Source organism: Brachycentrus maculatus, unplaced genomic scaffold, assembly GCF_059751285.1.
Source record: "Brachycentrus maculatus isolate JH-2025_06_01 unplaced genomic scaffold, ASM5975128v1 h1tg000454l, whole genome shotgun sequence".
Lineage (NCBI taxonomy): Eukaryota > Metazoa > Arthropoda > Insecta > Trichoptera > Brachycentridae > Brachycentrus > Brachycentrus maculatus.
Window position 1 is genome coordinate 576,768 of NW_028281201.1, and position 15,927 is coordinate 592,694.

At 33.3% G+C, this 15,927-nt stretch overlaps 1 protein-coding gene across 11 annotated transcripts in view; it reads left to right on the forward strand.

The window, feature by feature from the left end:
• rg (A kinase anchor protein rugose) overlaps positions 1-15,927 on the forward strand; it is a 620,520-nt gene that overhangs the window by 344,727 nt on the left and 259,866 nt on the right. For 4 of the 11 annotated variants that reach the window (XM_088271658.1, XM_088271653.1, XM_088271660.1 and 1 more), the window contains 8 exons: positions 824-931; positions 7,221-7,446; positions 9,037-9,303; positions 10,568-10,803; positions 11,666-11,841; positions 12,677-12,821; positions 13,328-13,451; positions 14,350-14,486. In XM_088271658.1, coding sequence (XP_088127784.1) covers positions 824-931; positions 7,221-7,446; positions 9,037-9,303; positions 10,568-10,803; positions 11,666-11,841; positions 12,677-12,821; positions 13,328-13,451; positions 14,350-14,486 — 1,419 coding nt within the window. The remainder of the gene's footprint in view (positions 1-823; positions 932-7,220; positions 7,447-9,036; positions 9,304-10,567; positions 10,804-11,665; positions 11,842-12,676; positions 12,822-13,327; positions 13,452-14,349; positions 14,487-15,927) is intronic. The other 7 variants (XM_088271655.1, XM_088271662.1, XM_088271654.1 and 4 more) reach the window with 4 other exon arrangements.

The following is a 15,927-nucleotide window of genomic DNA, read 5'->3' on the forward strand; positions in this document are numbered from 1 at the left end:
TATAAAAATAAATATATAAACATATATGGCTGACTAAGTATTGCACTCACCACTTAGTCAAGCTGGAATAGTTATTATTATTATTATTATTATTATTATTATTATTATAAGGGTGCAATTGGCTTGTCATTTTAAGTCAGTCAAATGGTTAAATACTTTCAATGTCTTAATGGTAATTGATTTCTTTATATTTGTAATTTCTTGATGATCACGAACCAGTAGTTTTTCAACCTATTTTGGACGTTGCTTAAATCTGTTTCTTCTGTGTTTCTATATCTTCTCTTAATTTCCTACATTTTTTAACAGTATGCTTTTTTCTAAATACACATTTAGATATTATCGTTGATCTTTACCTCTTTACATATCCGGAATGCGAAAAGAGCTTTTTCATGTGCATGGTATTTGTAATAAGTCGTTACCTCTTTTGAATAACCGTTTTTATGTCGTCAGATGTTCTGTCTTTTACATTGTTATCCTGCTAACTCCATTTTAAAACTCTTCATTAGTCAAAAATATGTAAATGTAGATATTTATATCCAGGCGCTTTTTCTGTGAGTGTTTTTCTGAATGAATTTATCTTTTTTTTCTCAATCGATGTATTTTTTTAACCCTTTTGAAATCCTGTGTCTTCCTTTTGTTTTATTCTGTTTTATTTGTGTATCGATTACAGTAAAGGTCTTGCATTTGTGTTCTGTCCTTCTCTTTCCTTTCCTCTTCTAAGTATGGTCTGACCTTACCTTTAAACGCCAGTTCTTCCAACTTCCTCGTTTGATTTTCCATTATCATTTTTCCCGTTTATTTGTTTTTACGTCCATCTGTCAAGAAGGCGGAATCGGCAGAAGAGAAGAAGATAGTCCAAGTGGCCGCTGCGGGCACGAGAGAGGAACCATTATACCAATCTTCACTCAACACCAAAGTCAACCAACCCAAGGTTAGTTCTGTAAGTAAGGTTAGGTCACACGCTTCACCTCAAATGGTTAGTTTGGATACACAGGAATTCACAGCTATGCAACAAACATTATAATAATACTTTTCACACAAATTGTAATAATCCACTTGTAAGCAAATGAATTAAAAAATATCAACTGACCTTTTATATGTATGTATAACCAGACACCTGTATTTTTTTTACATTTTAAATGATATTTTTCAATGTCAATTAATGAACCAAATCAAAATTAACTTGTTGTCTCAAGAAATGAGTTTTATTCCCAACATTACTGATTGAAGTTTACAAATGTCTAAATGTACACTGGGAGCATTGATGTCTAAATGTACCCTGGGAGCATTGAATAACAATGAATTCTTTAAGCTACAACAAGCTATTCACCCTTCTTGCTGATAATTTTGACCGTATAACGGCATTAATTATTAATTTAGAGGGTAGATGCTACAATGCAGTCTGAAACATCAGTGAAAAGTGTAAATGACATGTAGCTCAATAACAACAATGAAAATCTGAAATGCTGATTTGCATATCATCAGAAATTTAATATTTTAATCATTTTTTAAATGAGGAGCTCAGCATATTATTTTCTCTTATTTTTAAACAGAATCTTTTAATGTAGTAATTACTCCACTGTGTGTCATCATACGTTATAAAATTATGCTGTGCAGAGGAAGACAGAGCATTTTATTTACCGTATTAATATTGATTATCATATCAATTAAATGAAAAAAATATATAGATTTTCTGACACAAGAAAATGTAGGTTCAAATAAGATTAGTTATATAATATGTACAATACATGATGTAAGATACTTAATGTTACATAATAGTACATCATAATTAATAATAATGATGTACTGATGATATGCTTGACAATAATTCATGATATTTTATTGGGATAGGTAGTAGGAAAAACAATGTATCAATTGATGTAAAAAATAAATTAGCGACCTTCGTGCAGGTGTTAAAAATTGAATAATTTGTATTTTTTTTCTAAAAGATAACCAATTTTTTAAAATTTTTAAGCTTATTCAATCAAATATTGATATGACTTAAGTGCATAATGTTTTTGAAGTAATTATATTGTAATAGAGGCGCCCAGAGATGACGCTGATGTCAGATTCTGACCTGTAAAAGTGGTACTTATTTTACACCAATACAAATGTTACTTTTTGAGACAGTAAGGTCAGCATTCGAATATGTGTAAAGTAAATGAGGCAGAAATAATTCACGAGGCAATGTGGTGCTGCATTATATAGTTGACATATTTTTCAAGCCAAATTTTAGGTAATACTGAACATCCTCATTTTATCCAAGGTAAGAATGTGGTTTTGTCGCAATTAGTTGAACAAAATTGTGGTGATTTTCTTCTATTTTTCTTGTTTTTTCTACATAACATAATATATATATATATACATTGAAAAAAGGTTGTTTTCATCAGTGAGTAAACACAGGAAGATAATACTCGCATTTATGTATACACACCGAGTTTCATAGTGAGCCTACGACAATCGACAGGGATAATTTTCTTGGGAAAGTAGGATTTAAATAAAAATATTTACATAAAGACAAGTAAGAAAATATTGGTGTTGTCTCTGCATCAACATTATCGCATAACCGCGTCTGCTGGCAAAGATTCTTCACCAACCTTGTCCTGTTATTTTTCAATATGGCGACATTTGAAAAAAACGAAAACTGTTTGTTTTTTTCTTAGTTTACTATGAAGAATATCCTTGTGAATTTTCAGTCTCCCCCTGGAACTTGATGTGTAATCCTTTTATTATACACACTTGCTCATAGCTTAACATTTTTTCTCCAGCCTTCTTCAAAAGTGCATATAAAGAGACCGTCATTAAAATTTTTAACCTTGGTTTGTATAAAATGATTCTTGGTTTTTGTTTATTTTGATTGCACATGTAATCGTTGATGTGTGACACAGAGTGCGCAAGTATACACGCAACATTGCTATAGTTAGTGCTTCTGGTAGTACTTACACCCACATTTTGTAGGACACATACGATCGGTGCATGCTTTGATCATATCGAGTTGCTTTTAGGTTTTGTGAACAACTATATCATATTTTGACGAAATTGTAATGTACTTACTGTAATAATTATATATCTTTCCCAAACACACTACAATATCAATTAACACATCAGCTAGTTATTTATTTGTATGATTTAATCAAAATTCATAGTCCAAAAGATCACCTGATATTGACACAGATATAAACGTAGTTACTAAATACACTATGATCCTTGTTAGTTTATGAAAGCTTTTTATTTATTTAAAAAATCTGTTTTGTGAACCTATTATATTTTCCTTCGCATCACTCTGATATTTTCAGTTATACCAAATACTAACCCATGGAGTGCTGCCGACAACTACATATTGCATTGAGATTTAATCACTTATCGCTCACTGCTTTCAACAACATCATATATCAAAAATGAACAATTTTCAGTTGTGCTTGTTTTCAGAATGCCCAGAAAATATACTATATCCCAGCAAAAGCGGCATATTTTTAACTTAATATTTACCCGCTACAGGGCAGAAAGTGTTGTTTTTTGCATTTTGAAGAAAAGGTATTGTTTAATTATTTTTTAAAAATACTAAATATTTTTCAAATGGAGAAAAAACCTTTAGCTTTTACCTTAAAAGATCCGTTGCACAGTAAAAAGTTCAATAAGTGGTTCAATATTTATTTTTAATACATTTTATAATATTCTTAAACTTTAAAAACGATCTCCTGACTTTGTTGAAAAGAGTGAGCGTTATGTGTATTTATAAAAATAATAAAAAAATAATAATAAAACCCTTATCCGCACCCAAATGGTGCATAGGGCACTGTGTCATATAAACGCAGTGTTATCTTGATCGTTTATACATGAAGAAAAGGTGATCAGCCCTCCGCTTCAGGTACCAGTCCATGGTAATTTTGAATAAATATTACAGTGAAAAAATCACTAATATTTATTTTACCCCCTTGGGAATCGAACCCGGAACCTCCAGAACGGTAGCCGAGCGTGCTGACCATTACACTACGGAGGCGGACAGTTTTCAGTTATACCAAATACTCACCCATAGAGTGCTGCCGACAACTACATATTGCATTGAGATTTAATCACTTATCGCTCACTCCTTTCAACAACGTCATATATAAAAAATCATCAATCTTAAGTTGTGCGTGTTTTTGGAATGCCCAGAAAATATACTTATCCCAGCAAAAGCAGCATATTTTTAACTTAATATTTACCCGCTACAGGGCAGAAAGTGTTGTTTTTGCATTTTGAAGAAAAGGTATTGTTTAATTATTTTTCAAATATACTAAATATTTTTCAAATGGAGAAAAAACCTTTAGGTTTTACCTTAAAAGATCTGTTGCACAGTAAAAAGTTCAATAAGTGGTTCAATATTTATTTTTAATTCATTTTATAATATTCTTAAACTTTAAAAACGATCTCCTGACGTTGTTGAAAAGAGTGAGCGTTATGTGTATTTATAATAGGGGGTTGAATTAATTCTCGCCGTTTTTTGTAGTATTTTGAATTAAAAATATATTTTTTTTAAAGTAAGAATTTATTCAAAGTTTTGCCCTTCTTTCTCGACTACTTTGGCCCATCTTTCAGGAAGAAGTCGTAAGACCCAGTTTCCCTGCCGATGAACAAGGCCCATAGCCTTAATTTTGAGTCGGTTTGAGGCGGTTGAAAATACCACGTGGGTGTTCGAGGCAGCGGGGGACAGGAAAACAACAAAAAAAACCAAAGGAATCTATTTAAATCACAGAGAAATATTAAATTTTTATAAACGGCAAGAACTAATTCAACACCCTAATATACTTATGAAATAATACTTATGAAATAATAATAGTTCATGAAAACTTTAATAACTGTAAAGTACTTATTTTAATATTAAAACACCTAAAGAATTTTTATTATATGAAAATACTGGGTATTTTATTCCAAATAGGTTTGCCAGTGATATCTAAATCATGTTTTGATATCATTTATAATATTTTTATTTTATTTTCATGTAACTTATATGAGCAAAACAGTGTTTTTCATTCTCATTATGTTTATTTTTATTTTCAATTCACTACCTCACACATTATATAATACTAACTAAAATATTCGTCCGCCTCCGTAGTGTAATGGTCAGCACGCTCGGCCACCGTTCTGGAGGTCCCGGGTTCGATTCCCAAGGGGGGTAAAATAAATATAAGTGATTTTTTCACTGTAACATTTATTCAAAATTACCATGGACTGGTACCTAAAGCAGAGGGCTGATCACCTTTCCTTCATGTATCAACGATCAAGATAACACTGCGTTTATATGACACAGTGCCCTATGCACCATTGGGGTGCGGATAAGGGTTTTTATTATTATTATCAAAATATATAACTATTGAGTTAAAGGTATATTAAAAAATTATTTACAAAGGAATGTTCAAATAATCAGTAATAGATTTCTAGTCTCCCTACATAGTGTAATGGTTAGTGTGTTTAGCTACAGTGCTGGAGGTCCCGGGTTCGATTCCCAGGAGGGGGTGAAAATAAATATTAGTGATTTTACACTCTCATATTTATTTAATATTACCCTGGACTGGTCTCTGAAGCGCAAGAGTGATTACCTTGCCTTCATGTAAGTAATGATCAAAATAACACTGCGTTATATGGTACAGTGCCCTATGCACCGTTGGGTGCAGATAAGGGCTAGAAGAAGATTTCATATGTATTTTTTTTTCATTGGATGGAATCATCTCATTAAATAGGATAGTAACGGAATTTAAAATTCATTTCTATTATATTCTTTCACATTGAGATATAATATTATACACCAACCACAATGTAGTTTTCAAATAAAGATTTTTCACTTTAAGATGAACATATTTCATACACCTGCACTGAACCACGTTTTACACATATTTTTTTCAGCCGCAATTACACAAGCTAATACAATATCAATTCTTAGTTACCCTATGAATAATCCACAAAAACATGTAAAACCTTAATGAAACATAAACCTACAAATCATTAATTTGAGTTTGTCACAATAAACATTAGTTAACCCTATATTACCACATCATCTATATAAAATCAACCTTTACTTTCCTGTATTTTTTGGCCTTACTTTCCAAAAAATCAATCTGTTTTACCATTTTCGAACACCCCAAAGATAGTCAGTAAAATTGTCAATTTTTTATTAGTAAAACATTACTTTTATTATAATATTTTGAGTGTCATTTTTGTTTGCTAAATCTGGATTTGCTCTACTTAAGAGTTACATCAAGATTTTTTGATGACTCAAATGTAGATAGAGAAGTATATAGATGTCTGGGCATTTACAACCTACAAAGGTAGGTTCCTTTATTCCCTACCTACTTACCTATGAGGCCTAAAAATGTTATTTTCGGACGTCTCCTGGTATGCAAAATAATCTGGGGATCAAATGCAAAATAATATGCAAAATAATCTGGGTATGCAAAATAATCTTACATACATTTTATGAAGGTTTCTGCTAATAAAACATACTTGTTTCAACCATGGATGTCACTGTAGAAGTAGCATACAAAAGATTTTTCTCAATTTTAGCATAAATGTTATTTCTCAATTTTATAAAGGGATCATTAAAATCAGCCAATGACAGGTTGTAAGCCGTGTGATTGCTTCTATTTCCTTGTTCTTCTTCATCTGTATTTGGGATTTCATTAAAAATCTTAATATTACTTTTATTATTGATATTTTATTTGTAAAACATTGACAATTTGATGAATGTCTCAGGGCACTTTTGGGACATTTTATTAGATCGGATAGAAACACACATTGACAATGCTTACTGATTGCTTATTTCTTAGGAAAGAAAACAAAAGCCATCTTATAAGCTCATATAACATCAAAACTTTCTTCACTAACAAGATTCGAATCTTCACAAATTTTAATAATGATTATCAATTATATCAAGTCGCTTATCAATTAAATTTAAAGCAGCAAAGCATATAATATTTATGTCAAATTCAAAATTAAAATTCTAATTTTTAACCTGACACAGTGTATTTGTTATTTTGATTTTTTTTTTTTAATATATATTTTTTTGAGAACCAGTATCGTTTTAACATATTTCTAAATTTTACTGCTCTTCTTTTAATTTCCAATATTTAACTCGACACAGTGTGTAATTTCCATATTTTTTATCAGTTATATAATTATTTTTTTGAAAACCAGTATCGTTTTTCCATATTTCCAAATGTTAACGCCTCTTTTCGCTTTCTCAGAGCGTGGATTCGATCGAGGATGTCGCCTCGGTGAATTTGAACTCAACTGAGACTACAAATAACGATATGGAGACTTCGAGCGAGATAATGCTGGATGACAATAAGCAGATAGCCAGCAACGACGAGTCCTGGACCGATGTAAACCTCAATGAGGACACCGATATGGCAGACCCAATGAGAGGCAACATGCACGCAGTGAGAGACCAGGAGGGAAATATTCACGAAGGTAAGAGAGTAATACAGTTGTGTGTACTATGTAATATGGTGTCAAAGATGTATAATGTGTGCAAGGCTGATGAATGTTGAAGACCTGCAGACATTGGTGACAATAGTGTATAACGTGTGCAAGGATAGTGATTTACTGATGAACGTTAGCAAATCCAAAATTATAGTTTTTGAAAGAGTTAGAGTGTAGAACTGGGTTTAAAATAGTTGTAAATGAGAAATTTTTAAAGGGGTAGATTATTTTATATATTTAGGAAGTATGTTTCATGTTATGTGTTGAAAGGATATTTTGTATGTTTAAAGCATTGATAACTTTGTGGTATGGTAATAAATCACTCTCCTTACCATCAAGTAAACAATGGATGGTAAGTAGAGTGTTTTATATAGAATGGAGGCAGAATGCTGAGAATGAGTGAATGGTGTGCTGAAATCAGTTATAACAAAGAAAACCTTCTAGAGAAATCTTAACTGGCAGTACACAATGGAGTCGTGGTTCTTACCCTAATGTATGGAAGTGAAGCAAAAAAGGATGAAAGTATACTGAATGCAATCAAAATGCTATCTTTCAATTTAATGTGTGGCAAAACGATATATGATAGGTGTTCGAATGGTGAAATAACAATAGAATGCAAGGCTGAGATAAGTATTATCGATGTGTTGAGATGTTTGGACATGTGGAACGAATAAGTGAAAAAAGAACAGTAAAACAAATTTATGAAGCGAATGAAGTTTAAAATTGAAGCAGAGAAAGACCAAGGAAAACACAGCATGCTTAAGTATTTCAAATACTTGAAAGTGGTCAGATCAGGAGACAGAGAAATCGGCGGGTTTTTATGTGGACATGCATGAATGTGGTTGAGGCAACGATTATTTGCTGAATGGGCCATTCTAACTAAGGATTTTAAAAAAAAACTTGGCATGATCAAGTATTTCAAATACTTGAAAGTGATCAGGACAGGAGTCGGAGTAATCGGCGTTTATGTATGAATGTGGAAGAGGCAAAGATTGTTTGCAAAGACAGATTAGTGTTGCGTTGTATTCTCTCTGCCTGGACGGTTACTTTTTTTTTTCTTTTCCTTTATTTTAAATTCTTTTGCATTAAATAACATAAATTCAAATACAAAAAAATATGAATAAAATATAAAAATTAATACAAAAAAAGATATCACAAAGGCATGGCCTGTGTGTGGGTATACAATATAATTTAGTCATAGTAAAGGGTATAAGGGTATAGGTTTTATAAGTAGAACTAGAATAATAGTGTTAATATAAAATATAAAAAATACTTGACTCTCAGAAAACAATTTTTTTTTAAATTAAATTAAAAACTTAAAAAAGATGAAAAAATAAAAACCTAGCGAGCATATACTACAAGAACTTAGTTAATTAGTTATTTATTTATATTAATGTCTTAAAAAATTAAACATTTAATTGTTCCCGTCCCTTCTAGACCATTCGGACAAGCAATATTTATATTTATGTCTTTTAAAATATCCACACTGAATCGTTCTCGTCCAGACCATTCGTACGAGTATTATTTACGTTTATTCCTTTTAAAATATCCACACCGAGTTGTTCTCGTCCCTTGCAGACCACTCGGACAAGCACCAGCAGCGCGCGAGCGAGCAGCCGCCGCTGCCGCACGCGCCGACGCGCGCCCCGCGCCACGCGCACCTGCCCGGGCTGGTGCCCCCGCCGGACTCGGCGCACAGCCGCGAGTCCAGCCTGACGCACAAGCTGGAGACGGCGCTCGGGCCCGTGTGCCCGCTGCTGCGCGAGATCATGGTGGACTTCGCGCCGTTCCTCTCCAAGACGCTGGTCGGCAGCCACGGCCAGGAGCTACTCATGGAGGGTAAAGGTCGGACAATGATTTGTCGCTTTACACTTTCTAGTATTAAATCGAGCACTTTTTTAAATTTTTTTTATTTGTATACATTTATTTAAATCACAATTTATACATATTTAGAACTTTTTTTTTTGCTGAGACCCACCTAGCCACCTTGTGTGTCTTGTCGGTGGAGTTCTTTTATTTTATTTATTTGATGAATGGATCATTCTCATGATGTGTTATTATTGGCTAATAAAATAACATGAAAAATCACAAGACTATCGGTAACATTGTTATTGAAATCTGTAAAGAACTAAGGGAGTTATGAAGGTTTAAGCTTTAGATATTTGAACGAAAGGAAAAACGGACACCGCTATACGTCATCAAATTTTACATCATCGAGTGTGTTATGGGGCGTATCCTTTTATGAATCTGCTTTTTAGAGCTGTAATAGTAGTAGTGTGGATTCGTTTCTGTGACGTCATTCGTTACCAACTTACGAAAGTATTTATCTGAGCACCTGGTGAATAACAAGGGGAGAAGAATGTTGGAGTACATGGCAGTGGTGTAAGAATTTCTTTAAATCTGAATTATAAATAAAACACTTGTTTTTTCACCACTTAAGTATTATACAGGATAAAATAAAAACTATATAGGTTTTTCCACATAATTTTTATTTGACCAGCGACCGGGTTTCGTTGTAACCGACATCATGAGACTGGTGTGAGGATAGACAAAATTCTATGTTAGACTAAAAGGCAGGGGTTGAAAATCATAATTTTATATAGAAAAAATTATACTGACCTCTAAATAAATATGGGGACTGCACATAAATATGGGGACATCCTGTATTCTCTGAAATATAACAAATATTTCCAGCAGTTATTTCTTATTGACATGACATTTCTGTACCTATTCTTATTAGACAGTCTACTGCTCGACCATCAGTATACTAATCACAAGTAATCGCAAACCCAATTCTGATCTGTATAATGTTTTTTGGCATCTCTCGCGCTCTACCGATAGTAAGCAAATAGCATGTAATCATCTCCCGCTCTCTACCAACAGTATTTAAAAGATCCTTTTAAGTATTTCCTACAAACAATGTATTAAATTCAACATCTACATATAATGATAGTGTTTTTCTTATTTCGATGTGTGTCATTCGAATTTCTTACTTTGCTGCAATAAAGTGTCTTTTTATAGTGTGTGTGTGTGTATTTTTTTTTTAAATAACCTTGTTATACTTCAATGAGAACCATTCAATACTAAATGTTACAAATCTATCCGTCAGGTCTCACAACTTTCAAGAACAGCACATCAGTGGTTGAGTTGGTCATGCTGCTGTGCTCTCAAGAGTGGCAGAACTCTCTCCAGAAACATGCCGGGTTGGCCTTCATCGAATTGATCAACGAAGGAAGGCTTTTGTCACACGCAATGAAAGACCACATCGTAAGGGTCGCCAATGAAGCGGAATTCATCCTCAACAGGATGCGAGCGGATGATGTCCTCAAGCACGCTGACTTTGAGGTTTGTTAAACAGATTTTTTCTTCATAAAAACTTTGTTTATAACCCCCGAATCTTCAATCAATGATTGAAGCGATCAGTTATGTCCAAATAATTTACGGTTAAACTATGTTGACACATTATTTTCGGGCAATTTTTCATCAACCCTGAACCTAATTATGCTCAGACAGTCTACCGACCAACCCTCAGTATACTATCCACAAGTAACCGCAAATCCAATTCCCATCTGCACAATTTTTTTTGGCAGTGGTGTGCACAGAGTTTTTATTCAGGGTTGGCAGTAGGGTTGGGTAAGGATAAAGTATAGTAGGCACTGGTCGTCTTTCTATATGGAACGCGAGTAATCCAGGGTGGGCACTGCTTTTCTGCCTATATAGAATGCAGGCCTCTGTTTATTGGCATCTCGCGTTCTACCCAAAATAAGCAAATAGAACGCTTATAAGAGTCTCTTGCTCTCTACCAACAGTATGTAAAAGACGCTTTTAAGCATTTCCCGCAAACAATGTGTTAACTTCATATACCAAAAATGCATTCCAGTTACATCAATACTATACAGAACCTTGTTCAATATCCTTAATGTGTCAATTAAATATTATATTCTGCAAATTGTAATGATGGGAAAAATAGAAGGACACCGAGGACTTGGCAGAAAGCGAACATCGTGGCTTTGCAACGTTCACAACTGGACGGGGATGAGAGGAGTGGGGGAGTTGTTCCGGATGACCCAAGACTGCGAAGTCTATGTCATAGTGATCGCCAATGTTGGAGTGACCTAACAAGTCACACAAAGAAGAATTGTGTCAATATTAACATCAAAGCTTAAGGCGGCTTTGTGAATCTTCATTCATGTGTGTTTTTTTTCAGTCACAGTGTGCGTCGACTGTTCTGGAGCGCACGGAAGAAGAACGCATGTGCGACCACCTCATCACAGCAGCTCGACGCAGGGACGGAGTTATAGCCTGCAGACTCCTGGAGAAAGTCAGGCACATCATGTCCAACAAGCACGGAGCGTGGGGCGTTGCGGAGCAAGCTGAACAAAAGTAATCATTTACTTTCAATTTATAACTAGCTATACCCGGCCACGCTTCACCTTGGCTCAGTCTGGTTTAGTGGAAAAGAAAGAAAAGTTATAGCACACATTTCTAATATACATATTTATATACTATAGCACGTTCACAGCGAGTAAAGTAATGTCATATAGGTAAACTTAAATTGAAAATTTTTAAAAACCCATAACACTTGTCAGAAACAAATTGTACATACTTAAATATCATAAATATGTGTATTCCTTCAAGTTTTCAAAACTTATAAAACCAAATAATCGTTGTGGGCGGTGGCGTGCACAGAGTTTTTAATTACGGTAGGCAGTAGGGCTGGGTAAGGATAAGGCATAGTAGGCACTAGTAGTGGTTCTATACGGAACACGAGTAATCCAGGATAGACACTGCTTTTCTGCCTATATACAATAGAATGCACACCTCTGGTTGTGGGTATACAATAATTTAGCAGCCATGAAGAAATACGTTGTCCACTACAGTCATTGATCAGTTTTCCATGTATTTCTATAATGTTCAACAGATGGCGCTGCCATCGTAAAAAATCTGTTTTTCAAAAAAAAAACATTTTTAACCTGTTACACACGTGGCAAATTTTTTTTTTTAAATATCTTTGGAAGATTAAAGATTTTATAAAAACCGACAATTACATATTTATTTATATAGTTTATTTTTATACATTTAAATAATAATAATAGTAAATTTGGATAACTTATATACCGCCATTTTTGTAAAATAATACCTCAAGGGTACACATTTCCAAGTAGCTTTTCTTTCATTATATTTTCATTTAGCATATGTTACGCCTTTTTTGTATCAGGCCCGCGTTCTGGAAACTTGATCTGTGGGAAGATGATGCCAGACGGAGGAGGAGGCTGGTTCACAATCCTCGAGGGTCTTCGCATCCTGAAGCGACCCTGCATCAGCTCAACGAACAGGGCACTCCACAGGATGCAATTCTCCAGGTAATACCACAAATTTATACCCTCTACTGCAATCATCAAACAAATCTTGATTTTTTTATTTGAAAAAAAAAGAAATTTTAAAATTCTCTTATATTATTGATTTTTACACAAATTAAAAATTTGCCACGGAAAATAATATCAATGTATCATAAATATTATACTTCCTTAAGGATGTACTCTCAAATATACAAAGTCACTACGCGACCAGCCATGCGAGAACTCGCACGTGTTGTCTGCACATATTTTTTTTTCAAACATATATTAAAATTTAGCAAATAAATATTTTTTACCATTTTTTTAACTCTTGCCTTTAAATGACCCTTTTCTTTTGAAAACCATTTACTTGTTTCGAAGAAAAACTTATTTTTTCTTTGCAAGATTTTTTGTTTTATCCCAATATCAGGTAATTCATTCCATCCGTGATACATGATATTCATATTTACTTGCAATAATTGGTTTCATCAATTATTTAATGTTATCTGACCTTATTATACTCTTATTCATAGGCTCGTGAGGAATTCCACTCCCAGTTGGCTAACACTCGCACCGGCCAACATGGATCTAGTTCTGAACTGATGGACGATGCAGAACTTCTGATTGATGACAGAGAACTTGATGTCGACTTGACAGGTATTTTTTTTTAAACAGTATTCAATAAATTTCTAAGGTGATTGAAAATCACTTTATGTATATCTTATTATGACTTTATTATAACGTCAACTGGTTTCGAAGCAAACTTCTTCAAGTTGATTTGAGTTTTAAAATAGAAAACTGCAAAGTTAGTATTTGATATTTTAATTGCAATTATTGAATCCCGAAAATATGTGTATTTATTTGTTTGCTAAAATTTCGAAACTGAATGCTGTATTGATATATATAACATTTTCTTAGATCAATATCAATATGTCGTCGCACGTATGTACAACCTGCTCTTCAATATTAAAATAAGTATCATGTTAAACGCTTTTCAACTTCTCAATTTTTTTTTCATATTCATATTAGGTTTTAATATATCGCTCACTCCTTTCAACAACGTCATATATCAAAAATTGTCAATTTTCAGTTGTGCATGTTTTTGGAATGCCCAGAAAATGTAGTATATCCCAGCAAAAGCGGCATATTTTTTACTTAATATTTACCCGCTACAGGGCAGAAAGTGTTGTTTTGCATTTTAAAGAAAAGGTATTCATTTTTTTTTTAAATAAACTTAATATTTTTCAAATAGAGAAAAAACATTCATATTTTTCTTCAAAAGATCAGTTGCACAGTAAAAAGTTCAATAAGTGGCTTGATACTTATTTTTTATACAATTTACATATTATATTTTTAAACTTTAAAAACAATCTCCTGAAAAATCAAGTTTTTTGATTTATGAGGTTGTTGAAAGGAGTGAGCGATATTTGCTATGATGCTGATGTCTTAGTACATAAATTCTATGCACAATATCTTAGACGATTATGAGTGAATCTGTTTTGGACAATAGTCAAAATCACACGCGTCAAATTGATAAATATGTGAATTCATCTAGGTCCAGTCAACATCAGCAGCAAGGCGAGGCTCATAGCTCCTGGCCTGGTGGCTCCAGGAACCGTGTCCATCACTTCTACGGAGCTGTACTTTGAAGTGGACGAAGAGGATCCCGAATTCCGGAAAGTCGACCAAGAGGTAGGTGCTTTTTGATTGATTCATATCTCTTTTCAGGTCTCTTTGTATACTGTCAATATTATGTTTACGTTAACTAAAGATTATGAGTTATACGAGTGTGCAAAACATTTGGAAATTACATTATCTATACAGAAATTAAATCTTATTACAAAACACAGATTTTGAATCAAATTGTGTATTATATCCTCTTTCGAATGACACTTATTGGGGGCTTGGGCACTACCCGGAATTTTACCGTCCGGCAGTCCAGTTTTGAAAAATGAAAGCGACTACGACAGCTTAGAGTGATCGAATTTACGCGTAACGATCAAGAGCACCGATCCAAAGAAAGATGGACAAAAGCACACGCCAATCCAAGCCAATCATTGTTTTAAAACGCTAACTGACGTGCCGGATGGTAAAATTCTGTGTGATTCCGTGTGGTGGACAAACGCCCTTAGAGGATCACTTTCATTTGTGCCTATTTTCAATGTAAGGCTGAAAGTGATTAGTCAAACTCTTATTGACAAAAAAAAATTCTACGGCTTGAACAACAAACTAGACGAAAATATCGAAATCTTTTAGTAATCCAATCCAAGCCAATCATTGTTTTAAAACGATAAATGAAGTGCCGGACGGTTAAATTCCGTGTAGTGCACAAACGCCCATACAGGGGCCATTTTTAGTAGGTACATATGGCACTGTAATTGCATAAAATAAAAAGTTTTATAATGAACTTACACTAGTCATAGAAATAATTTTTCATTAGTTTTACATATTTTAAATACTTAATCATCCATATTCCCACATCCGTAAGCTTCTTCATCTATGTTGAGAGTACAATAGGTATAGTAAACTTCTCACTAGGTATTTACTGTACTTTTTGAAGTTAAACAGTGTCTAATATGTTTGTTAATTATTTTAATTTAATTTTACATAATTTTATTTGGATTGCATTTCCTTTTCACTGTTGCAAACAGAACACATTGTATAATTTGATAAAATAATTACCGATTTTCGTCAATAAATTGAACTGAAAATGAAATCTTAATATAAATGGCTCCTAAGTGTAGAAATATCTAGCATTTGTGAACAAATATTAGGACACATGCAAAATATTGTCAGTAAAAAAAAAATGTTTATATCACAGATGACAACCTCAGCTTGTAATTTTATTCGCTAGATGGCATTAGACGACATACCTTTTGACAATATGTATTCGTTTGTTTTTTACGATCTTTAAAATTTTCTCGATACCTGAATAATAGTAATTTCTTGTTAGAATCAGACCACAATATTTTTATTAGCATAGTAGGTGTAAATAATATCGTTTATAATTTTTATACCCTTTTTTGACCACAGTATACCATAAATTATTACTATGACACCGCTGCAAAACCGCAAATTGCTGTCATTTGTATATCGTATCTCAATTCAAAAACGCCACTTCGGTAACATTGTT